The sequence below is a fragment of the Megalops cyprinoides genome, chromosome 1 (genome assembly GCF_013368585.1).
Source record: "Megalops cyprinoides isolate fMegCyp1 chromosome 1, fMegCyp1.pri, whole genome shotgun sequence".
NCBI lineage: Eukaryota > Metazoa > Chordata > Actinopteri > Elopiformes > Megalopidae > Megalops > Megalops cyprinoides.
Window position 1 is genome coordinate 26601770 of NC_050583.1, and position 25670 is coordinate 26627439.

At 53.1% G+C, this 25670-nt stretch overlaps 1 protein-coding gene across 1 annotated transcript in view; it reads right to left on the reverse strand.

The window, feature by feature from the left end:
• The window catches only part of xylt1 (xylosyltransferase I), a 58392-nt gene that overhangs the window by 16272 nt on the left and 16450 nt on the right, over positions 1-25670 (reverse strand). The window contains exons 2-4 of the mRNA XM_036542615.1: positions 8535-9105; positions 5097-5269; positions 4060-4262 (exon numbers count right to left, since the gene is read on the reverse strand). Coding sequence (XP_036398508.1) covers positions 4060-4262; positions 5097-5269; positions 8535-9105 — 947 coding nt within the window. The remainder of the gene's footprint in view (positions 1-4059; positions 4263-5096; positions 5270-8534; positions 9106-25670) is intronic.

Consider the following 25670-nt stretch of genomic DNA (forward strand, 5'->3'; position numbering starts at 1 on the left):
GCAACAAAAGCTGGCTTCCATCGAATGCGTATTAGTGTCATTTCTTCATGAAGGAGCAATTCCATGGCCAGGAGGCATACTTACAGAGCCATCACCCTCCCCACCCCCCCTCCTTCACACACACCCCAGTCCACACACACACTCCTACACTCACGCAGCGGGAGGTATCCAGGTCAACAACAGCATTAGCCACCTGAGTGGTCACCCGGTCCAGAAGGCTCCATTGACTCACTTGTCTGCCCCAAGTATGTCCCCTCACTGGCTGCCTCTTATACAAGCACATCAGGGGACAGCAGCGGTTTGTCAGACACCAGCCCAGGCCACCGTTTGCCCCACACCTCCGCCCAGAGCGCACCGCAAGAGCCCCTGCAGTCCACCTCAGACCACAGCTGCTGAGCCAGAGACAGGAATCACAGCTGTCTGCGAAAAAAGGCCGGCACACAAAGACTGAGGTGTTTCCTGAGCCGCACTGCATTTCAAATTACGCCTGAACTTACGACCCTATTTCTTATTGCTGTGATAATTATCTGTCAGATGAGTGTGCTTTATCGCGCTCCATAGCCAGTAGGAGCCATGGAGCTTTCGGGATTGAGGAATAGAAATGGACTATAATTTAATTAATATGTACCATGACTAGCTTTTGGGAAAATGTTAAGCTGCAGAGAGATATAATCAATAAACTTTCCATTCCATGTCAAAGAGTTCTATATTACTTTTATCATCAAATGTCCATCAGAACAAAACAATCAATGGAAATATTTCTAAAACAGCTCAGAGAATAATTTATTTCAAATTACAAACTGAGAAGACGCGCAGAAGGCCTGCACAATGTGCAATATTCATCTGATGAATTCCAAAAATGATTCTGAATGTTTTGAGGTTCAGTGGGCTGGTACTAAGCAACTTCAGCATGTGGCCAGACAGGTTTGGGTGACGGCGCCGTGCGGCGGACAGCTTCCAGCAGAGGGCGCTGGAGAGTCCCCGCAGGACTGGTGTGAGAAGGAACAGCAGAACTCTGAACTCTATAGTCCTGAATAGGCCATAAAAGCAGCTGCAGTGACTTATAAAGGGAGAGAAAGGGTAAGCGGTACAGTGGAGATAAAAGCTGGAAAGAGCCCCGCGCTCTCTGACAAAGCGGGCGTGTAACCCATCCCTGCGCCCCCGGCAGCCCGGGCTCCCCCGCTGAGCGCCGCGGCTTTGTGCACGCCTTTCAGAGCAACCCATGCAGAAGGGTGGACATTATCTGGGAATTAGAGGGGAAATAATGCGGCCTGCTCTGAGCCTTTCCCCGGCCCCCTGACGGCGGCACCTCACGCTCCTCTTTCGCGGGGCCGTCACGGCCGCGCTCCGTTGCCCTGCTCTCACGGGCATGTGAGCGTCAGGCGCACGGCATTACGGCCCACGCCCCTCCAACACGGCCTCTCTCGCCGAGCGCGCTTAGCGTCAGGCATCCGGGTGCAGCGTTACCAGGAATTCTGCAATCCTGTCTGCAGCCTAGCTGAGCGTTCCGCCCCTGTGTCTGGTTCTCAGGCTTTGCGAGGACCTTTCTCGCTCGTATCGGGCTGCTTTCAAAGTGAACAGTGGCCAGCCCTAGACTGTGTTAAAGGGAAACCGAAACCTAAAGGGTTTTCTTTTTTTGCACTTTTTTCCTGCGCAAGAAGACATGAGGGTTAACTTTCGGGACTGCAGTATGACCAAACAAGTGAAAACAAAAGCGGAAGGGGAAGAAGGAGCAGACACTACAGACTTCTACAGCAGTTGCACTGCAGTGGAGTTTCCCACTGAGCAAAAAAGCTTAACAAGCAAAAGATTTCACCTGGAAAAACTGGTTTTGAAAGTGCAGAAACAGGTTTTCCCCATCAACAGTAGGCGTTCCCCTCCTGGGCTCTGCAAAGAGAGGAGCCCTCAGGCAATGGCCCTGGCAACCTCCTGCATGAGGAGAGGCTGCGAGCACTTGCACTGCCTTGGTCCTTTTGCTCGCTTCCGCTTCCCCCCCCCCCGTATAAGGAGTCGTCAGCCTGGCCATTCTCTCTGCAACACGCCTGAGAATGTAAATGAAGACACTCATCTCCTCTACGCCCACCTTCTGTCTCTCAGCATCTCCTCCACACACCACCAATCAGCCAGCCCTCCAGCAGGACGCTGGGATCTCAGAGCTCACCCCGGCTTCAATGCAAAACACACACACACACACACACATACAAACAGACCTGCTCCTTTGCTAGGTTGCACACTTCATTTCCTTACATGCTCAACACACAGAGGTGACAAAGCTGATGAAATGACACTGCATTGAAATCGTCCCTATTTTCCAAAATGGGGACCCTCAGCAACAAAAATGCAAAGCAGACAATCCGAAGAACACACTGCGATCTCTCTAAAGGAGTATTGCCACACTACTTGTGAAATTATTCAACACCACATTCGGAAGCAAAGAAAATGATACCGGCACAGAATAAAAATATGATTTGACTCGATGCTCATTTTTTTTTTTTTGCCATCAGCACTGGCGAGACACCACCACTTAACATCAAAACCAGAGACTGGATATTCCTCACATATCTCTCACATTTACCCACCGTCCTCCGTAAGAACGTGGACTGCATTTACATTTACTACATATTCATTTGGCAGACAGACTGCACTTTCTTTCAGAAATTCCCATGATTCCTGTGGCTCTGACGGATAGAGGCGGGATTAACCTGGGAGAGCAGCGTGGGAGGAACTCCAGGAATACCCTGCCCTCCCCCGCATCTCCGAGGACCACAGCTCCATCCAGCTGGGGCTCATTACTTTGGAGTTTGCTGGCCCATCATATTGATCCCCTGCACCCTCATTCCTGGGAGCTGCTGAAATGATAGTGTTGCGCTATTGATCGCAGCTGAAAGGGGTGAGGCCGGACGACACGGTGTCCCGTTTATAGACTGTCGTGTCATTTCCAACAACGAGGCGGATGCAATATTTCCTGATACCCAGCTGCACTCTGTCACGTCCGCAGCACAGGGCGCGGTATCCAGTCCAGCTCTGTTTCCAATGCCGCTAATGAATGCGCTTTACAGTGATGTGCAGTTTAGTAGAAGGCAGGAACCACAGATGAATTGACCTGAACCATCTGAACAACTGCTGGAAAGAGGCCCAAAGGCAAATGACGATGAACAGCAATATTGATTCTTTGGGAAACGGAGGTCAAAACAAGTTTGATGTACAAAGGGGAGGTGTTATCAATCGAAATATGAATTTGAATATCGGAAGATTATCCAAGGCTCATCCAATTTGCACTGTTTGGAAGCCCAGAAGTAAGAGCATTACAGTAATCCACCCATGAGCACTGGGAGCGTGGATGGATGCTCCTGTAAAATCTCCACCCAGATATCAGAATACAAAAAATAATTTCATCATATAAATGTAATTCTTAAAAGAATCCAAGAATTCCACATAATTCTAGAATTAACACCAACATCGATCCTTTGTGTCTTCTATCAAAATGGTGCCAAACTACAGCATCTACAAATTTTCAATTTTTTCATAATCATAACATCTTGTCATAATCAAATGTGCAAGTCTCCGTTTTATTGACAGAGAAAACAACCTCCACTGGCCCCTTAAGTCCATTTGAGGAGGTCAATGCTCCAACAGCTTTTATACTTATAACACCCAAAACATCAATATCTAGACTAAGAACAATTTAACTGTGATCAATTAAGCATGTAAACTATTCAATGAAGTCACTAAAGCATCGTGTGGAACAAGAACTTGAGTACTTTTCAGTCTGCAAGGTACAGAATCCTCTTAATTGAACAGCTTAATTGTTTAAGTGATAACTGATTTTTTTCCCCTGTTCCCAGCCTTAAGTAATTCGTGTTAAGCCACAGAACAACATGGTGGAAATCAGTTAGCCAGTAAGGGACTACAGCCGGGTGGGACTGTAAGGCACTGTGTGCTGTAGCCTGGTGAGAATAAGAGGCGTCAAGCTCTTCCAGAGGATAGAGGTTTCAGCGGTAATGGCGTATTTTACAAACTACGATCCAGCCACTGGTGGTATCACTCCTCTGCCCTCACCTGATTGGGTAGTCAGCTGCACTGAGGTTGATGAAGAAGTCCCAGCTCCAGTCCCTCATAGCCAGCAGGTCCTTCATGCTCTGCAGGTACATGGTGAGCAGGCTGGCCCCTCCCCAGATGGTGGACATGCGCCAGGGCGTCACGCGCACGTTGGGGTACTGAGTCGCCAGCGCCACCACCTGTCTGTGTAAGTAGTTGGAGCGCTGCGGGGAGAGGAAGGAGGACAACACGGCTTCGGTCACAGGAGCCGAAAACAGAGCGGCGAAAGCTGCCCGGCCAGGCTCCTCCTGGCTCAAACATTGGAAAGGTGCCACTTATCGTCTTCTTGTACTTTACTAAATTACTAAGCAGCAGGTTCTCTTATCTTTCAAAGCTCACGGCTCGTGTAAAATGGGATTCTTCATTAAGTGTGTCTGGCTGCGTGTAGTAATGTGATTGGGTGGGTGATTGGTGTGTGTCTGTGTGTGTGTGTGCATGCGCGCGCGTGTGTGTGTGTGTTGAAACCAACGGTCTTTCATATTCACACTCAAACACTCACCGAGCAGCCAGGAGAAGACTCCCTTATAATTGAGTACCTGAAGTGTGCGATCTCTCTGTAATAATCCCCAATCAGGCCTTTTTAAAGAGCTAATTGTGTGCGTTTTAAGCACAGCGCCTGCTGTTTATCCCGCAGCACTGGAGCCCCTGCCCCCCCTTCCGGGCGCCTCCCGCTCCAGAAGACGCACAGCACAGCCGGGCTGCACAGCGCTCCCGTCCCACCGCTGCAGCAGCAGCCGCCTGTGCACTGCTGAGAGCTCCCCGCAGCAACAGACGCCACCGCTGGGGTAGTCTTCGGGGGTTTTTTACAGAAAAGGGAGGGATAAAGAAAACTGCTACGTTTAGAAATTATCTATAAAAAGGGGAAGCTCGTCCTTCTGCGGGGCCCCTGAATTGGCTTTGCTGCAGCTGCGTACAAGGCGTGATGTGCTTGGGTCTGTGAATGCAACTGAGGCGTTGTGTCAGAGTCTGGCTGACGGCAGCATGGAATGAGAGCTCACCTGGTCTACGTGGATGTAGTAGAAGTGGGAGGTGTGGTAGATGGCCTTGAAGAGGCGCTGGAGCTGGCGGGACGCCCGGCCGTGGACCACCAGGACGAAGGCGATCCTCACGGGCGCAGCTGGGACGCTCTCGCTGGAGTCGTCCTCCCACTGAACGTTGACGTTGGCCTTTCCTGAACGCAGAGAGAGGGACAGAGAGAGAGAGAGAGAGAGAGAGAGAGAGAGAGAGAGAGAGAGAGAGAGAGAGAGAGAGAGAGAGAGAGAGAGAGAGAGAGAGAGAGAGAGAGAGAGAGAGAGAGAGAGAGAGAGGGAGGGAGGAGGGGGGGGGGGGGGGGGGGGGGGGAGCTAAAGTCAGATATGGGTGGAGAGACAACTGGCAGCCGAAATGTCTAAACAGGACCGTCTTGTGGGCTTGGGAGGCGGGTGCCAGTGAGGAGGAGAGCTGCTTTGGGGCATTTCACGCAAGACTGATTTGCGAGAGAACAAAACAGACCTTCCCACACAGACACTGCGCTTAAATCACAAACAGTTTGGATGAATCAAGAAAACCATTCATGGCTTCCTCAGTATGCTGTGGGTATAAATAAGCGTGTGCCATGCCATGGCTTTGTCTGCCACTTCTGCCTAAAGAGGGAAGGGAAGGGTACTGGAAACGGGCAGCTGGGATAATTTTAAGAGGACATACAGAACTACCCTGAGTACAGTGTTTTATCATGTCTTTATGTTGCTCAAGCCTTGGACAGATAATTACTATAATCTGCGAACTACGATTTCCCAGCGGCCAGTGGGATGCTGCCTCTGCAACCCCGACAGGGAGACAATGACAGCCTCCCCCTCCTCTGGTGCTCTGGGCAGGGCTGCCATAGGAAGCCACTCCTGACTGGGTTATCTCCTCCGTCAGTCTGACTGCTCCTGTAATTACTGAAGGAGCAGGGCATTGTCCCACTCCTCTTTATTTATAGGGCTGACCGTGGGGCTGTTCCCGGCCGGCCCCTCTGCGGTGCATCACCCCCTTCCCCCTCCTCCCTCCTCCCTCCCCCTCCCTCCCTGCGAGGTGATTATTCTATTTTATTTATGGATGGCTGACACCACGACTGGGAGGGCGTTCTGTCCTCTTTAAAACTATTACTTCACGTCGTTCCCCTCTGCTCCGCCACACCTTGGGCTGCCTGCACATATAACCAGCACGTGACGCTCAGGGGAGCAATGGAATTTTAAACTACATTCGACATTTTTGTCATTTTAGCTCTTTTTAACTTTTTTTAAACTTATTTTAACTCTCATCTGGAGCGACTTACATAGGTTGCAATCTTACCCAGTCATACCGCTGTATATTTACTGAGGCAATTGTGGGTTAAGTACCTTGCCCTAACAGCAGTGCCCCAGTCCTGCTCCTTACCGCCCCGTGCGTTTATGAAGCACCATATGAAGACAGTGACTCCAGTGCCAAGGCGGTGGATGACACTGCTCCCAGAGAGCATGTGCGAGCTGGATTCTCTTTTTTTAAACTGAGATCAGAGTGCTTTTATAGCTGGGTGGGAGGAAGGTGAGAGAGACGCCCTCCTCGGCAGCTGTGCTTGTTTAGGAAAGGGAGAGGGGAGGGACGGATGGAGAGATAGGGAGGGGGTGGGGGGGGGGGGCACCGAGTCATTCCCTTTAATCACTTTCTCTCTCTTTTGTCATCTCTCTACACACATTTTTCACACTCCGTGCCCTTCATCTGTTACCAACACTCTTTCCGCTCATCTCGCCAACCCTCTGCGCCGCGCCGATGCCTTTCGCTCTCTCTCTCTCCCCCTCAAGGATGTGATCTGCATTTATTTTGCCATTGAAAAGCGGCGGCTTTTCAGGGTGTCTGGCGGGCGGGAGACTGCCCCGTGTAACTGCAGCTGACCCGGGGCTGAGAGGCCTGCGGAGTACACCCTCTCCCGCTCCCCTCCTCCTCGCCCCGCTCTGTCAACTTGAGGAATAGGCCCTAATTATAAGGTGACATCTTCGGTGGAAAATACGTCCCAGGGAATGCAATTAAAGCCGGAGGAGCTGACAGGTTTGTAAAGATTACTCCTAGCGTGCATAAAGATTAGAGCCGAAAGAGTGGCCGGCGGCAGGGCTGCGAGACACTCGCCTCCTCTCCGAGCACATTAGCCAATAAAAATGTCACGGGTGAGCGTGTCGGTGATTTGAATACGTCTAACCGAAAGTGGACCTCAAAAGGTTTTGTTGTGGTGGCTGCGCCCGAGCTGAGAGTGGGCCTCTCTGACGAATTTCACAGGATATAAAATTGGTCAATTTACAGTTAACAAGGTTATGACTTAGATTCCGACTGTGACTGCAGAGAGGAGATAAAAACCATTGTGGCACAGGTAAAGGAGGGAAAAAAAAAATCTAATTTAATTTAGCTGTGATGTGTTACACAGAGAAAGGGAAAGGGACTTTCTTTTGATCTGTAGGCTAAAATGGAAGCGCAATCCAATACCAGAAAGGAGCAACAGAGGAGGCAAGCACAAGGACCAAAGAGGCTCGGCAGCACAGAGATTTAAAATCTGATCTTCCATGACGGACTAATCCTCAATAAATACTCACGTTCAAACACCCCCCCCCCCCTTTTTTGTACATACACTTGCATTTGGGAATTTTCATTGGATCTATATGATATGCTGTGTTCTCAGCATGTAGAACGTGCTTGTCCTCCCAGTCTTGCAAAGATGTGTATCTCCCTCCCTCTCTCTTTCTCTCTCTCTGTCTCTGAGATACTCTGCCTCCTGAAGCCGCAGACTGTCAGCCTCCACGCTCACTCCTCCCTCCTAAAAGAGCCCTGCTGCAGCCGGTCCACGCCGCTTCCAAAAACTCACTCAGAGATGCATGCTCAGTGTCACTATTAACCTTTCAATTTTGCGCTCACAGGCGGCCACCCTGCACTCGCAAATGTTCGGTGACTCAGCACAGCGGGAGCGAAGAGGTGTTTGTATGCTTTCGTTAGCCAGCTCGGGTAGGTGGAATAAAATCTGGATGACTATGTGTTTAAAGGAAAGAAATGGCATCTCACACTCCAGCAGCGATTACGTCTGAAGAAGCCCTTCTGAGGGGAAAAACAAACTCCACTGTAGCATGTCTGGGACTTTAATTACAAGCACCGTGAGTGCCCGCTGCCAGCCAGCATAGCACCTTGGTGTGTCTGCTCCACTGGCCAGTTTAGACAAAGGCTTCAGTTAATTGGAAAAAACCATCATATTTATTCATCATTGCTTTTAAGAGATACATTAATCTTATTCTGCTGTCGTGCCCCTCTGCAGCAGCAAGCTGGAGGGTTCACATTATGTTTATTTATGATCTTCGTGGAACTTATTATGTTCAAATTTGAAGACTTAGAGAATAAAAGAGAGGAAATGAAAAATAGACGTTCGGCAGATGACAACGCCAGCAGGCGCACACACTTACCCTCCAGGGGGCAGTAACGGGTGACCTTCTCGGGCATGAGCTGGCCCTCTTTGTGGCGGCAGTACACCTCGGCGATCTGCTGGCGGCACTCCTTGGTCTTGGCGCGGGACAGGGCCGAGATGGCCTCCTTGCCGTTGATCTCGCACTTAGGGGGCTGGTCGTATTTGATCTCGGGGGCGGCAGTGGCGGGCCTCTTGCCCTGCTGGTGGTACGGGTGCTGCTGGGGCTGCGGGGAGCGGTGCGCCTGGCCGGCCCCCGGGGGGGCTCGCCTCCCGCCCGCGTGCGTGCGGTTGCGGCCGGGCGGGGCGGGGGGCGGGCCGCCCTTGGCCTCGCCGTACTGGATGACCTCGTTGGAGCCCTTGCTCAGGACGGGCGCGTTGTCCTTCCAGCCGGGCTCCGCCTGGGCCTTCTCCGGCAGCCGGTCTCTGTGCTTGCCCGGCGTCTGCCTCTGCGGCTGGGAGCGCGCCCCGAAGTTGCTGTTGTCGATGTTCTCAAAGTCTTTGGGCACCGAGTTCTCGTTGTTGCTGTCCACGCGCACTTTCTCCTTGGGCCGGTGGGAGTAGTAGCCATCCTGCAAGAGGAGACAGAGCAGACACACGGCAGAGTGAGGCGCATGTTAATGGCAGATCCCAGATTACCGTGGCATATCGGTGGCAAAAAACGTGAGCACGGAGCATGAAATTAAGTACCAACTTATTGACTCCACAACAAGGTGACTCGGCTGAGGTTTTTTTTTTTTTCCCCCCGCGTGGCCCTTGTAAGATTGGCAAGATTCTAATTAACTTTTTTTGAGACGTGCCCACATCCTAGGGAAGGGATTACCCGGGGATAAAAGCAGAAAATGTGACGGTGTGCAATATTTGGGATCGGCATCATCTGAGCTCCTTTCTCTCCGGAGCAGCCGATGTGACGGAAATACAACGGCGCGGCGTGCAACTCGGGGGGGGGGGAGGCGAGGGGGGAGGTGCGGTTGTGTCTGTGCGCTTTGAGCCGAGATCAGAATGTACAATTTCGCATCTTTTCTAGCGGTGCCGGTGGAGGCGAGGCGCGGAAGCGCCGACATGCTGGGAGGATTCTGCCGCGCCTCGGAAACGCTCACTCCTCTGAATGCTCCCTCTCTATCTCTCTCTCTCTCTCTCTCTCTCTACAGCGAGCGGGAACCCGGAGCTGCCACCGTGCAGACTGCACAATCAGTCAGTCCGACAGACGAGCGCGATCCGGACAGGGAGAGAGGGAAGGGGCCGGAGAACAAAAACAGCACAGAGAGAGAGAGAGAGAGAGCGGGAGAATGAGAGAAAGAAAGCTCTGCCATGACTGAAGAGCTTGATGTGTCTCAGTGTTTACAGACAGCGAAAGAAACCACAGTGGAGGGGAGGGGGGGATCCTGTTGCGCTGTACAGTATGTAAATTCTGCTTACCCTGACACCAGGGCTGTTATCTAGACATCAGCCTGCTCCTTTCTGCGAGAACCTGCTTCGGTGCCAATTACTGTGGGGCTGCCTCTGGCAGAGTGTGTGTTCTCTGAGACAGCTTGCTCCTGTATTCCTCTCAGGTCCGCCCTGCTCTTAAACACAGGATCCCTTCAGCCTGCCACCCCACAACTGGGTCACTCCACACACACACACACACACACACACACACACACACACACACACTCTCTTGTTGGGTCTGAGCTAATGGCCACACAGGCTCTGGGAGGAGGAATGGAACTTGTCCAGTGGAACTTGTCTGGAATTGCCTCCCGCCTTTGCAATGGTGCGCTCCTGCTTGTTATCCAATATGCATGTCAGTCTCGTCAGGCTGTACTGCCTGATGTTCAGCGTGATGTTTGAAAGTAGACTGTACTGTGCTGTGTGACAAAATGGAGGTCAGATGTCAGCCAGGGAGAGGAAGCGGCCAGGTGGCCCAGTGTGTATGGAAGAGGAAGTAGAGGCGCTGAGGATGGCCTGCTCAACCACAAGGACAAATGCACATACACATAGCCCCTGGCTTTTGTGGCCTTGTCACTGGAGAGTGCTAAAGCCTTACTTTCAAATCCCTTCCTTTGTGTATACACACACACACACACACACACACACACACAATCTTGTCTCAGAGCTGACTTATGGCCTAATTAATATTCATTTCCTATGATGATAAAACGCATTTCATTAATGTGAGTTAAGTTACTGTGGACCCAGACTTAAAATTCAGATCACAACTGTTAAACCAGAAATAAAGACGAACGGGGGAAAACTTGTAGAATGTTTCTGCTCTCCCGCCGCACCCCACCTCTCCTCCTCTCCTCGCCCTCTCCCGCTCCCATTTTAGAGTCCTACGGTACCAGCTCTTTAATCTCCTGTCTGCTCCGCGTTCTACAGGGACAGAAAAGGGGCTTTTAAGAGGAAATTACAGTGCGTAGAATTAATAGCTTGAGAAACCACTGGAGGTGAGGTAGGCTGCCAGAGCACAGACTATCGATCGCTTGCGCGAATCTGTCTTTTCCCTGTGTGCTTTGGGAGCCCAGCTCTGAATTGCTTGGCACACCGACCCCCCATCGCTCTCCCTCGGAGCGGGAGCGGGCGGTGGGTACGCGGGGGCAAACAGTCCCATCCATCACGCATCACTGAAGAGGGGAGAGCACCAGGTACCTGTTTATCTCTCGTTTTCTACCCCCCCCCCCTCCCCCACCCCTCCCCGTCCCGTTCGCGCTCCTTTATTGGCCCCTCGGCGCAGTTCAACAAGCGCGTCAGATCATTTTCACAGAGTCTCATTTTCAGCCCGCTCCCAGAGGCCTCGGCTCCTGATAAATCACCCCGCAGATAAAAACACTCAGACCGCAGGTCGGTTCGCCGTGGAGACTGTAATGCAACTCCGCCCTCTGTGGCGGGCCGTTCGGTTTGGGAGTTCCGCCCCGGGACGGGAGGGGGGAGTGCGTCAACCCCGCCCCCCCCCGCTAACACCCACAGAGGCGGGCATGAGGGTGGAGTGGTAGTGCTAACAGAGGCAGAGATAGGAGGGGTGGGGGTGCTGGGGCACTCTCACTCAGAGAAATCACAGGGCAGGATGGGCATCGCCTTGGGACTCCGCGGTCAAGCCGCTGTAGCTGAGAGACAGCGAGTGATTGGGGTGGGGAGGAGATGGGGGGGGGGGGGGGGCGGTCAGTGAAACAAATGGGCTGTAAAAAGAAAACAAAGGGCAGCATTCTTCCCCTCCGCACATCAGCACCACTTAAAGCAGCCTCTCCCTGTGACCTTAAAGAGCTTCATTATTATTTGATGTTAAATAAATGGCTGTGGAGGCCGGCACCGATCACAGCGAGCGGGGGTCCGCATTGGCAGGGCACGCCGCGACGGCCGCCAAGCTCCGGCGGACGAAACCACGCGGAGCAGATGCCAGCATCTCCTTTCACCCACATCCTGCGCCCGGCCTCCCAGCGCAGTTATTCAAAATAATAATATCAGCTAATAATAAAAAAAGACGGAGCGCAGACAGCTTGGGATGCTCGCCAGTTGTGCTCCTTGTCATGCACGACGCTGTGGTGTGCCGACAGCCAGCACAGGCAGGGGTTATAGAATATAAATGTGCAGACACACTAGAATACACATGCAGTAGGATAGAACGTACACGTAGCAGAACAGAATGTACATACTGCACAACCCATTTTAATCTATACCAGACCTTCAGAGCGGCGAGCTTATGCACATTTTACAAATACACAAAAAATCAAATTAAATGCCGCTCCCTGAAATACTCTCCTTTGCCGCCACGACATTACAGTTAAATGTCTATCCCGAACTGTGTTAAGGGCTGAGCGAACGCACTGTTATCAGTTTCCCGTGACCTTACTCATCACTCGAGCTGGGTGATCCGAGCCGTCCCGGGCAGTTCCTCTCTGCGCGCCCGCGGTGCTCCGCTGAAGCTTTTTAATAATCACCTGGCTTTCAGCGCGGGGATCCAGGGCGCACCGGCAATCCCCCCTAATTACAGCCGCACTGAGTGAGTCACAGCTGCGGGGAGGAGATGGGGGCGCGGCGCTCCCGGCGTTCCTCCGCCACCTCGGCCCCATCTCCCCTGCGCCGATCGCTTTCACCGGGTCACACGGGCTCACCGGTGTTCAGAATGAAACACGTTTTTTTTTTTAGTTTCTGTGGTCTGAATGAGGAATTTGAAGAATTTTCAATGTGGGACCACTAGTGTTCCAACAAATGTCTCCCTGGAGGAGCCTGCCCCCCCCCCCCCACCAACCCGCTGACTAAAGTGAGACTGCTGCCACATCAGCACTCCCTCCAGGGACACATACACACAAACACATACACACACACACGCACGCATGCACATGCACACACGAGAGACACCTCCCTGGTCCTCACAGAATGCGTGTATCTCACGCATCCCTGTCCCTGACTCCTGGACCGGCTCTTGGACTTAACCCTTTGGCGCTCTCTATTGGAGTCTTGTTTGAGCCCCCCCTCTCGGGCCAGGGCGAGGAATGCCGGTCACATGTGCTCTTTGTGTGTGTCTATGAGAGCGGCGGCCAGGCCGGAGCGGCAATGAATGAGCTGCCTGCTTTTGGTATGCGAGGCGGTCTCTTGTTGTTCACCCCCGGCCCGGCCTTTCACAACACTGCTGAAAGGAGGGCCGTCAATCATAGGGTCGTGAGGCCCATTACCACAATAAAGTCCCAGGATCCCCCTCCTCACACTGCGAACACAGACACACACATTCACACGCACACACATACTGTACACCACGCCCACACACAGTGAATGGGAGAGCAAGCTTCTCGTATAATGGCATTCATTTGCTATTTGTACTGTGTTTGCTCTGAATGCCTTGGGAATGGATTCTGGCATTTAGGCAGAAGAGCACCACACTGTATTTGCAGTCAATGCCAATAGCCAACATTAACAAACTACTGGAATCAGCATGGACTCAGAACGGAATGAATTCCCCAAATGCAAGCCTGAATACAAAACGTGCCCCTCCCTTCTAAACCCATGTCGACTCTGGAGAACAAATCAGTGCTTTATACATCATATACATTGTAGGGAATTTGTTTCCTCTACTAATTCCAGCATGTCACGTTATGACAGCATTTACTGCTGTGGCTGGCGGCTGAATCACAGCGGTTTCTGACAAATTCCTCTCAACTGCCTCTGAGCTTATAAACTGCGAGACTTCACAGAGCAATTCCACTTGTAAAAAAAAAACACAGAGCTCAACCTGCAACAACTGCACCACCAGACCATTTCGGACCCGTTTCTCCCCCTTTTCCAAGCCACTGCTGGTTCTATGAAGTGAGATACGAATGGGCCGGCCGGAATGGAGGCCCACTGGTATGTTACAATGGATTTCCTGAAGATCAGAGCCTTTAAAAGAAGCGCACACTCACTGCGAAACAGGAATAACTTGATTCCTGTTGAGATAGAAACCCACGATATGAAAATGATTCACTCAGGGGGATTTACCACTTCAGGATTTCATAATCAGATTTAGGACAAAAAAAAACGTGCAGGGATATTTTTGGCCTGCCGGGAGTTTCTCATCCCCTGGCAATCACCACTCAACGCAGCTGACATACTTGTCTGTTCTCCTGCAGGCCGGGGGCATTCGTGACTTTCATCCCGGTTCTATTGAGCAATTCATTACCACGGTCACTGATCAACAGCGTTCTTTAATTGCAACCGAAACATATTCCGCCTCCCCCGTTTACTGAGCAGGAATCGATGCTCAGAGACAGACAGAGAGGTACAAGCAGGGGGTAGAGACACGCGCAGCCGGAGACGGACGCGATCCAGAATGCCGGGATAATGCTTCCATTTTGTGATAGCGCTGCAGGCAGGCCGAGAGCTTTGCAGATGAGGAAGTGCAGCGCAGAAGAGTCCCAGTCAGCTGATCTCCAGCAGGGCTCCGGAGGGCTGCGGGGCCCTGCTCAGGAGCAGCTTACTGACAGAGATTACTTCTCCCCTTTCCCGAGGCCAGGGTCAGCCCTCCTCACGGAGGCGGCAGGCAGGCCGGCCGGCCGAGAGGCTTCCTGGTGGCCAGGCACGCTCGTACGGGGACCGTCCCCGAATTCATGGCACGCTCTGTGACCCCCGCGCCCGCCCGCCCACTCTCGCCGGCGTCCCGTTCCAGCCCCGGCGCCCGGAGGAGAATCGATCAGCGGTCTGCAGGGGCCGGCGGGACGGGAAAGCCATTAACAGCCGATAATGCAGCGGGGGCAGAGGGAGCCGGGGCAAGGGCGACGGCTTAACCTGTTTGCAACACGGCGTCCGCACGTCCCTCCCCATCACCTCCGTGCCCCCTCTCACAGCACAGTCCCCGGGAAAAGTCCGTGCTGCGCTCCTCCCTGATCAATATCACACTGATGAATTATTGTTTCCTTGCTTTCTTCTACTGGTTTTGTTATTGCCTCCCCTGCCACTCCCACCTATGCATGGGTCAACACGGCGGCCGCGGTGTTGTTTGTGCCAGCGTCGGCGCCGATCTCCATCACGCATCCCGAGAGCGTCCTGCGCCCGAGGGGGGTGGGGGGGTGTGGGGGGGTCACGGGGAAGCTGCCACAGCGCGCGGCGGCCGTCACGGAGGCCTCTGTTATTGCGCTCGCCCCGCCGTGTTTATTCGCTGTCCTCTACGACTCGCTTTAATCTGCCTCCACCCCGGCACCACGAATGCCGCTTATTACATCGAGTGGGCAGGGAGGAGAGAGAGGGAGAGAGAGGGAGAGCTGGAAACAGTTTCCGTGGCGCGACAAAACGACAAATAAACCCATTTCTGTCCCCTGAAGGAGACAGCGGATTTCGAATTAGGTGCTCATTTTATGCGTTCCGCGGCTCCGGGAACATGGAGCCCCCACCCCCCTCCCCCCCCCCCCCCCAACTTTTTATTCATTCCAAACAGGTTTCCGGGAGCCTGCTGCCGGCTGCCTGGGAGAAAATGACGAGCCACACAGACAGTCAGGTTGATGCGCAAGGACATCAAAGCATCAATCGGCCCCCTTAGTTAGGAGCTGCGCTTGAGGGCAAGGGCAGGTTCAGATGAGGACTGGGGCAGGGCCGAGCGAAGGGGGGGCTCCGGTAGCACCTGTTGGCCCCTCCGCCTGATTGGACAGCTCCTTCTCCCCCTCCCTCCTACTCCGGTCAGCGCCGCATTAGACTCGCAGACACTCGGTGAATCAGGGCTTCACCCCGGCCCCCGTAATCTAACTACCGCAAGCAATCAGGAGCAATCAAGGGAAAGGGGAAGCGTGGACGGTGAGGAAGTAATGGAGACGTCAGGATGTCGGGCCGCGCACGGTGGCCTGCCACTGCGATTCACTCTCCGGCTGACAGAGGAGGGTCCCAAGCGACTGGGACGCTGGGAAAATGAAGCCTGGGAGCCCCCCGCAACACAAAAGGCAGATTGGGGATGTGGGGTGGTGAGGGGTGGGGGAGGAGGGGGGCTGCCTGAATAAGCCCTACTGATTAAAACGGTGGGAAAACACAGCTTGCATGATGTCAGCCTCCCGCTCGGCGTATAGGACACATTGCTTGGATTCCTGCCCCGTGTGTGACAGCGTGTTCCTAAGCATGACCGAACAGTGACCCATCCTCACTGGTCACTGTGGTAGAGTGGCTCTATTTTTCAGAGGGGCTCAGTACACCAAAGGGACCTGCCCCCCCACTGAGAGGAGCACAAGTACACATCCCCCCCCCCCCCGCCCCCCCACTGACAGAAACACAAGTACCCCCCCCCCCCATCCCATCCCACCCTCTCCTTGGATCAGGTCGGCGGGCTGGGCAGCTGTTCAACAATTTCAGAAAACCAAAAGACAAATGCAAGTCTATAGAAAATGTCTTGCATGAATAGACGTAATTAATCAAAAATCTTTTTCCCCCACCCAAAATTGCTTCAGACACACTGAAATAAGTAAATAAAAGTAATGATCCGAAAAGAGGATGAATGTGCATCCGCACAAGAGTAAATGTGTGCCGTTCGGCCATTAGTTACTGTCTGTATTAAGGGTGGTTCAGAGCGGAGAAAGCACACAAAGCTGGATCTGTGGGTAAGCCCGCCACCCCCCGCCACCCCCGCCCCCCACCCCCTGTTTATTCTCAGTGCTCCGCAGCCCTCAGTGTGGGAACTCTGCACATGGCCAACGAAAACAAGGTTATCTCCCCGGCCCACTCCGGTTAAAGCCCCTCTCTCAGCCCTAATTAAACCGGCTGTTGCCAAAAGCACAAATGCTACATGCGGCCTGAAAAAAACAGCAAGTCTTTTTGCTGCGTTTTTTGTTGTTGTTGTTGTTTGTTTTCAAAATTTACTTCAGGAGGGAAAAAAATGGTGAGGAAAACGCAGCACATGCTGGCGGAACAGCCCCATGCTGCGTGCCCCTCACATGTCTGAGAGATTCGTCGGTTTCACAAAAACCCCGCGGGGGCATTGTATTTGAGAGCGCCGTGGCTAATAAATGCTCATCCAGTCTCCGCGCTCTTACGTATGTACGGAGAGCGCACTCACACAGCTTCCCCTTGCATGCACTTCTCTCACGACTCCCCCCCACCCCACCGCGCTGACAGGCGCTCATCAGGGCTGTCACCGCTCGTCCTCCGCTGTCAGTTCAAACAGGCCGTTCTGACACGTTCAATGATGCGGAGCAGAGGCGCGGCTGCGTCTGACTGATGAGGCGGTGACACGCCGGAGAGAGCGGCGGCGGCGCGTTCAAATGCCCCTCCTGTATGGATGCAGCGTCTACAGACGCTGTCTATTTCTGCAGCAAATCTGAAGAGTGGGGGAAAAAAAAAAAAAACGGGCTTGGAAAGTGGAAAGCAATCCAGACTAAATGCTCTCTGAATGCACGGGCCCTGAGAAGGCCCGTCTCTGAAAATCAACACAAATAATCGGAGGCTTAACCTCGTATGCTTTCAAACGCGGACCCTGTGGTGCTCGGTTAAGTGTAAACACAGTGGGGCAATTTGGCATCCTTTCAGAGAGGTGACTTCAGCCGGTAGGGAGCGGGGTAAGTGGCGGAGCGCTATCGAGGCTTGCCGACATGCTTCCCGGGCTGGGCCACGGCTCCTCCCCCAGGGGTCATCTTTCCCTCGCCCCTCTCTTACCGGTGCCTTCATGCTGAGTGCTCGGGCAGAGGCTCCATCTACCAAATTCAAGTCACGGTGAGGTCCGAGACCTGCTTACAGAGAGCACCCCAGCAGTCTGTGGGTTTGTGTGTGTGTGTGTGTGTGTTTGAACTGAAATTTGCGGTTAGCCGTGATGATGGCGCGCTTCTGCTCCTAGTTATAACAAGCTCCCTGCCATTCTTGCACACTGGCTCTGGACTAACTTTTCCTGCCAACCTTCAATCCATTATTGCAGCTGTTCAGGTGTGGTCTCACCGGGCGCCTTGCCGCTGTATCCATACGTGCTCTCGTCACATCTCTGCGGCCCTGACACAAGGAGAGAGGAAGATGCTATCTCTCATGGCTGGAATGAGAGATAGAGATCTTTCAGGGGGATGGGTCATGGGAGTCAGGGTATGTGCTGGTGCAGCGGAGTGAAACTAGAGGCTACAAGTAGCAGACCGCTGATAACATCTCCCTACCAGAGTTAGGCATTTTTCGCTCTCTCGATAACTCAAGGCTAGGCTTCAAACTACAAAAAAGCAGCAGGTATGTAGGCCAAGCCAAGAGAAACCATGGCAGCTAAAAGCGGTGAAGTATGTTTTTTAAAAATGTCAGAGGAAGCATGGCCATCATGGCTATGAGCATGGCTGCAGCAAAGCAGCTTATATTACTATGTACCATTGGAAATAATGTCACTGTGGTGGTTTGCCTCCATCGCCACCTTCTATTGCTGAGCACTGTGGCAAACATGATTTTCATATCGATATGTTGCGCTTCAGTGTTTTGTTCTGATTTTTCACCATGGAAACCAAGGCTGGCTACAGCTAACATTCAACAAATTATAACTGTAGACTGGCAAAAGATTCTGCATGGTTCGTGTGTTTGTGTGAATTTTCTTAAGTAGGCCTCAGCTTTGCGACGATGGGGGAGCAGGGCAGAGCAGAGGTGGTGTCAGTTTGGTACAGGTAGAGGGGTGGGCGCAGGAGACAGGGGTGGGGCAATTACAGGGGCAGGACCAGGGGAGGGGCAGGACAAGGAGAGGCGAGGAGATGGATGAGAGACATGACTTCAGAGTTCTCAATAACCAAGGCCACTCTAAGGCAACACCAATGTCCCCCTAACATTGACATCGACATACTTGGTTGGCTGTGTCAGCTATTTTGAAAACAATTTCTTTTTCAGGGCTTATTTTTCATCAGAAATTGCTTGAGAGTCATGAAAAAAAAAAAAAAAAACTGTCTACTCAGAGGTTGGTAAAGCTCACTCCAGTAGGTCATCTGTGTCTTACATTTGCAACAATTGGTGCAACCTTTTTGCATTTTTTTTTTCTTTTATTAAAGGCTTTTAATGAAACATAAGGTCTTCGACAAACATGCGCTCTAACTTTACACGGGATGATGGGATTGCCTTCATGACTCCAGTTGGCAGTTCACAGGCCTTGCGTGCCTGCTGTCCATAACCCTCACGTGTCACGGCTCCTGACGACACGGCCGCTGCTCTGCTGGAGGACGCTTTGCGTGATCTTGGAGCAGAGCAGCAGGCAGCCGGCGGCCCAGCTGGTTGGCTTTGCAGGCGGCCTCTGACACCCAGGAGTTACTGCTGACGTCCCCCAGCAGGAGGGCGAAGCAGAGAGCACGGGACTTAGGCCTCCCGCACTCAGGAATAAGCGGGGCTTTTCATTCAGGCCAAGTGGCTTCTCGTTACCCTGATGGTACTAAGTGGATTGCCTTAATCAACCTTGGGGCGAGTTGGGAGGAGGCCGGGTTGGGTGGGGAGAGAGCAAGAGAGCAGGAGAGCAGTGCAGCCCAACTGCGGAAATCAGCGCAGCCACGGCTGTTTTGCCAGACATGCATGTTGGCATCTGGATTAGAACCAGGATGGTCTGTGCATTTTACCAGAGAGATGGGCAGCAGCGTCGCTAAGTCCAGAGCTGCAAAGTCCGCTGCGTGCAGGGTAACGAGGCCTCAGGGATCCGGCCTCCTAATGCTGCGGATCAGATGCTGGAAGGCAGCCCCTGCGTCCCGGGCTTCTTCAAGCGCTCTGTGGACGAGCTCCAGCACGGTGGCCACGTGGCCCTGGCACGCCCCGAGCACCCTGACTCGCTAAACTCTCCGAAAGCGATTCTTCAGGGCCGCAAGGCGCTACTGCCGCCGATCGGCGTTTTTAAAAGTGACTTTTCCCCTTCGCAGAAAAAGAAAGAATCAGCACCCGCATTTCCAGCGTTCATTTTCTCAGTGGCTGCTAATAGCAAGGTATTGCAGGAGGAAGGGCCCAGTCGGAGGCGGTTTGGCAGCCAATCAGGCCTGTAATTTGTCCGCAGCGAGAGGCGAACGGAGCGGGCGGCTAATGGAAGACATCATTAAAGCGCCCCGGCTTCTCCCCGCGCCAGCAGACGGGGACTTCAAACGCAGGGCCCAGCAGTCGGGTGTGTAATTAGCAGCTGTCTGTCATCGAGGGGGCTGCGGGCCCGGGATCCCCGGCCCCCGCGTTAAAACAACTGGCACCGCCAGATCCCCCCCCCCCCCAAACCCTACCGCCACTTCTCTCGGCTCCTCCTGAGCTGCAGATGTTGGTTTTGGCAGCGGCTCACCGAACGCCGCGCGGGCAGATGTGTGCCGTTCGGATTACGGCGCATGAACGCTCTGTCTCATGTGCGCATCCCCCTCTTCACACACACATGTACACGCAAAGGGTGACACGGAGTCTGATCTTCTGCCAAAGCGTTTGTTTGCTTTACTTTCATCCTTTGCGTTTGAATTACTTTTTTGCGCTCCCTTCTGCAAACGGAGACGAGCAGAATTCTTCAGGTCTGTGTGCTGCTCCACAAGCAGCCAGACCACCTCGCTGCCGTCTGGACCAGCCACACCCACCAACAACGCAGGTCAATTCAAACCAGTGTAACTGTAATTGCAGGAAATGGTCTGCAATTTGTAAATGACAAACTATACTGAGAACAGAAGCCACTGTGATTACAAATGGCCGTTGTAAATGAGAGGTGGGGGAAAAAAAAAAACAGAAAGAAACATTTCAGAGACGCTCATTGTCATTGGGCTCACCCATTAGCTGAGAAGTGAAGCCCTAAACCTTGGTGCTGCCATCACCCTTTCTAAACAACCCTGAGCCAAGCGTGGCTGATAGGCTAATTAAACTCACTACGGGGAATAAACGCTTCCTCGCTGCCTGCTATTAGTCACAACTGGCACAGAAATGTCACCAGGAAAGAGGCGCTCTGCCTCCTGGACATCCGGAGGTGACAGAGACACATCTCCCAAGTCCGCCACCAGTGCCCACTGAGGACCGACAGCGGTGGGAGAGAGAGGGGAAGAACGAGAGAGGGAGAGATGAACGGCCCTCTGTTCTGTTCACAGCAAACCCCCCCCCCCCCGCCACACACACACACTCCTCAGCACTAGGGAGGGGTAGCATGACCAATGCAGGGCTTGCCGAGTCCCCCGGGACACCCCCCGCAATCCCTCTCTGCACTGACAGCAGGTCCCACAGCACGGGCGTCCGTGTCAATCCCCAGATAACCCCCGTCCCCGGCTGACAGCCTGTTACACTCGGCGCTTTGCTGCGTGACAGCTTTCGCCGCGCATCACCATGGCGCGCGGCATGTGGCGCTAACCCCCACCCGCCCCGGCAGCCTGCTTCCACGGTGCCACGCTTGGCTGTCATGCGGCGCTCACACCGGCGGGTAATTATGGGCACAACCGCACACGGGCAGCGGAGCTGTACGGCACACGGCCCAGCGCTCACTGTGCTCAGTCACAGCAGGCCGAACCCTTTCGCTTTCCATGGCTTTGACGTTTCAGTTTCAAACAGGCGGCGCTTGCACAACCCGTGGAGCCACGGGGCGATCTTAGCCCTGACAGGAACGCGTTTCCGTTCGCATGAGCGCTCCTAAATCAGAAGACCAAAAAAACAGCCTCGCGTCTCCCATCGCAGGCCGCTCCCCGCCACCGCCACCGCCGCCGCGGCCCCCCGAGATCGACACGCAAGAAACGTGGATTTCCTTTGTTATGACAATATCCACCAACCTGCCAGACAGGATCCGTATGGCCTCATTTGCAGACATCCTGCTCAGCAAACAATAAACACGCTTCCCCTCCATATGGTCCCAGTCTCCCTCTGTTGGATATTGCGAGCTCCTGAGGTGCTCTCCCTGGATGTGCAACACATTCTCTCCACTTCATCCCGACCTGCTGTTCCACTTCCCTGAGGACCCATCTCCATCTTTCTCCAGCTTTCCGCACCTAGCGCTCTGGGGTTATTTGCCTGACAGAATTCAAACGCACACGAACACACGTGCGACGCAGCGTGTACGTCGTCTGCATCTAACCGAGCGCACGCCTCAGCCGCACTTTTGAATCCAAATGTATTTAGAAGAAAACAAGCTAAAAAATGCATCCCCTGAGTTCACGCTACAGAGAATATCATACTTATTGGCAAACTGTCAGAGAAATGCTAAATTATTCCTTGGCACTTTCTCCATCTGGTGAAAGCCTTGACAGGAATTTGAAGTCTTCCCATCACCCGAGTCTCATTTGTTTCTCAATAAGCACTGTCTGATTTCTCAACCCCCCCCCCACCCCCCCCCCCCCCAAAAAAAATGATTGCACTCTGCGTTAATGTGCAAAAAGAAATTAGATAGAACTGGTACTCCGGTTTTGCCTTTTAATCCCACTTCCCACCCGCTCAGCCTAACTGACATTTACTTAATTTATCCCTTTCAGGTTGGAACATTTTAATTAGGTCACTCTAAATACTCCCCTTCTCAGCCTTTCAAAAGTTTGATGTTTTTTTGTGTTTGTTATCTCTCCCTGTTCTCACAGGCCTGCCTTTTCTTGTCGCAGCAGCGTTCCTATTGATGTCCTCTGGAGTTTTTCACACGGAGTCACGTCCCGCTTTTAATGCCGTCTCTATAGCTCTCCAGTGGAATCCTCGCTGTCGGGGCCCTGTGGTGAAAGGCTACCGCACGTTCTCTGGCTTTTTCCTGATGTAACGCAGGAGGTATCTCAGATCCTTGAGCCTCTGGACCAGAGTTTACCACAGGCGTGGGAACCCCTATGCAGTGGCGAAGTGCGCGGCTGGCAAAGAAAGCGGTGCACATTGTCCAGGAACTGCGACGGTCTAAGTCTCTGTGGGTCTGGAACATCAACCAGCCCAGAGGACCGCGGTTCCTCGGCATGCGCGGGTCGTCAGTAGCGCTTTGTCTCGCGGCGCGAGCGGGGCTGACCACCGCAGGCCCACCCGCTCCTTCAGGGAGCTTGGCCCCGATCCAGGAGCGGTGGAATGTCAAGAGTGGAAACAGCAATCCGGCAGAAACCGGAGACTCCGCCGCGCAGAGACTCAGCTGGGGGGCTGAAGCAAAGCTTCCACCGCGAGCACCGACAACAAAAAAGGCTGAGGGCCTGGTGTTAAAAGTGCAAATGATCGACCTCGCGGTCACAGTCACACGGCGGAGACGGAGGAATGTCACACCGCCGCCTCGCTTCCTGTTTTGGGCAGAAATAGGCCAAGACAGGAAGTGGCTCAGTTGGGTTTCCTGCTCTCTGGCTGGCATGGTCTCTTTCTTCTTTCTTTCTTTCTTTCTTCTTTCTCTCTTTTCTTACTGTCCGCCTGCCGCTTCCATGCCCTGCTTCCATTTCCACCAGGCAGAAGGAATGTGACCAGATCACATCCACCACAAACTAAGCAATCTGACTCTCTCATACTTTCCAGCTATGCGGCAGCAGCTAAGCCACTCCAGCGTACAGCTGGCCAGAGCTCTACTGCAACTAACAGAAGAGCTACTGAGCACAGTGTCCCCCGAGCTGCTGAGCACTCAGTAGCCCGCATCTTGGAACAGAATGAATACTTGGGCCGTGTACAGTATCTGCCGAATGCAGCGAAGCCCAGAAACTTCAGGCTGAGGCCGGGAACGCATGAACCAGTGTCACACTTCCTTTAATCGTCGGGAGTTTTTGTTAAAGACACGCTTCCAGCGCTGTCAGTGTTCACAAGACTTAATCGGCACTAAAAGTAATTAAATCGTGGGCAGACGAGGCAAAAGCAGCGGCAGAGATGTGTAGACTCCCACTATCGCAGCTGAAATATCTGGTTACAAGGGAGCAATGTGGATTAATTTTAATTTGAAACAAGACCATGATGTGGAGTGCTGCACTTGCAAAGTTCCACTTCCATTATTGTTATTATCATATGAAAAGTATTAAATATGAAATTACCAGCTCGACTGAAGAGGGGGATTATGAAGCTGTATGTGTCATGAAGAACGGGGGGGGGAGAGGAAAAAGACTGATGGGGGAAGCACGGCTCAGACAGTTCGGTAGCAGGATCTGATTCACTGTTCCCGGCTGCTTCCACATGGCATGATGTCAGTGGAACAGGAGCCCGTTTCCAGCCGACTGACCGTGCAGCTCATCTCGGGACGCGTCAGATCGGGAACAGCTTCACCCCCCCTCCCTTCCCCCTACAGCTCTCCTCAGACAGGACAGTAAACCCGGGCCCAAAAGCAGGTCAGAATCCAGGGGCCCCCCCGAGCCCTTAACTCATTTCTGCGGGACCTCACACCGATGACATTCCCTTCAAATTTGACAACACACAACACGTTTTTCCACAAATGTACCTTGACATCTTCCATCCCGCGCCGGGGTTGTGTTTTTGCTTATCAAACATTCAGTGGGCTGGGGACTCCATGGCAGCCGGGAACATGCTGGAACCCTCAAGTGTGTTTTAAGTGTGGGGGGGGTGTACAACGCTCGAGAGGCAGCCCATTTACATCAGCTCTCTGCGGCAGGCTTTTCAGAGGGCACTGCGAGTGTCCCTCCTAATGGGACCGAAAATAAAGCCGACCCCGCTGAGCTCAGGGGGTTGGGGAGGGTGGGGGGGAGGCTCATCCTGCGGTTCGGCCGGGTCCAGAAGGTTCTCCAACCTAATCCCCTTTTTCAGAGCTCCCGTTTGGATGTGACCGGCGAACCCCCCCCCCCCCCCATGCATGTGTGCAGATTTGCATGCCGCGCGGGCTAATGCAAAGTAATGGGTGGGGATAATCTGGGGGTTTTGAGGGCTGATCTGGCCGGCGGCTGCAATGCCGGGGTGAGAGAGGCCTGCCCGGGCAGAGCCGCCCTCCCTGCTGCTGCTGCTGCCGCTGCTCTGTATTCCGCCCGTGTCGCCGAGCTCCGCCGGGAGCAGTTAGCCAGCCCAACAGCATCGATTTGTCAGCAAATCAGTCTCACGGCCACTTGCAGCTGAGCCGGACTCCAGGGAGAGCGAGGGAGAGCGGAGAGGGAGAGGAGAGGAGCCAGGAGGAAAGGCAAAGCAGGCAGGGGACCCTTGCCGCAGCGACGCGCGCGCGCGCGGACAGACGTGGGGCCGACCGAAATCCACTGCAGGGGCCCGCAACGCTCTTGCCTGCGTCTGACACCTTGAAAAAGATTACAAGTTCTGTCGTAAATGCATTTTTTTTTTTTTTTACACACCAGCGTGGGTTCAAGCGTGCCACTGTAAACCCGCGTTACGACGGAAACCTTTAACTCGGCGAGTTTTGCAAAAACAGCAGTCCTGCACGAGTGGAAAATGGTCGGCGGGAGCACAGCAGGGCGGCGCAGCGCTTTTATAGGTGGCTCGGCAGTCACACATAAATACCTGAAACAAAATGGAAACTGCAACCACTTAAGTCTAATGGCTGTCTCGCTGCATCTCGCGGGGGCCTCTCCAGATCAAAGGCAACGGGCAGAGCATTAGCACTGATGACAATTAAGAATATCATCATAATCAGAGCTGCTCTTTTCAGCGTTTAGCACAGTTTAATTCACTTGCAGCTTCTAAGTGTTTAAAACCTCATTATCTCATAAAAGACAAAATTTCAGAGAGAGAAAAAAAATTGTAATTAATATCACTCTTCCGGCAATATAAACAATTTCTAACTGCAGACGGAATCCGGCTTCCTCCCCTCAGACTACAGCAGGCCGTGTGTTATTTCCTCATCAGGAGTATAAGTAAATATCTCACAACATGACATCAGAGAACCGTAGCTGCGGATCTACGACAAGGTCAT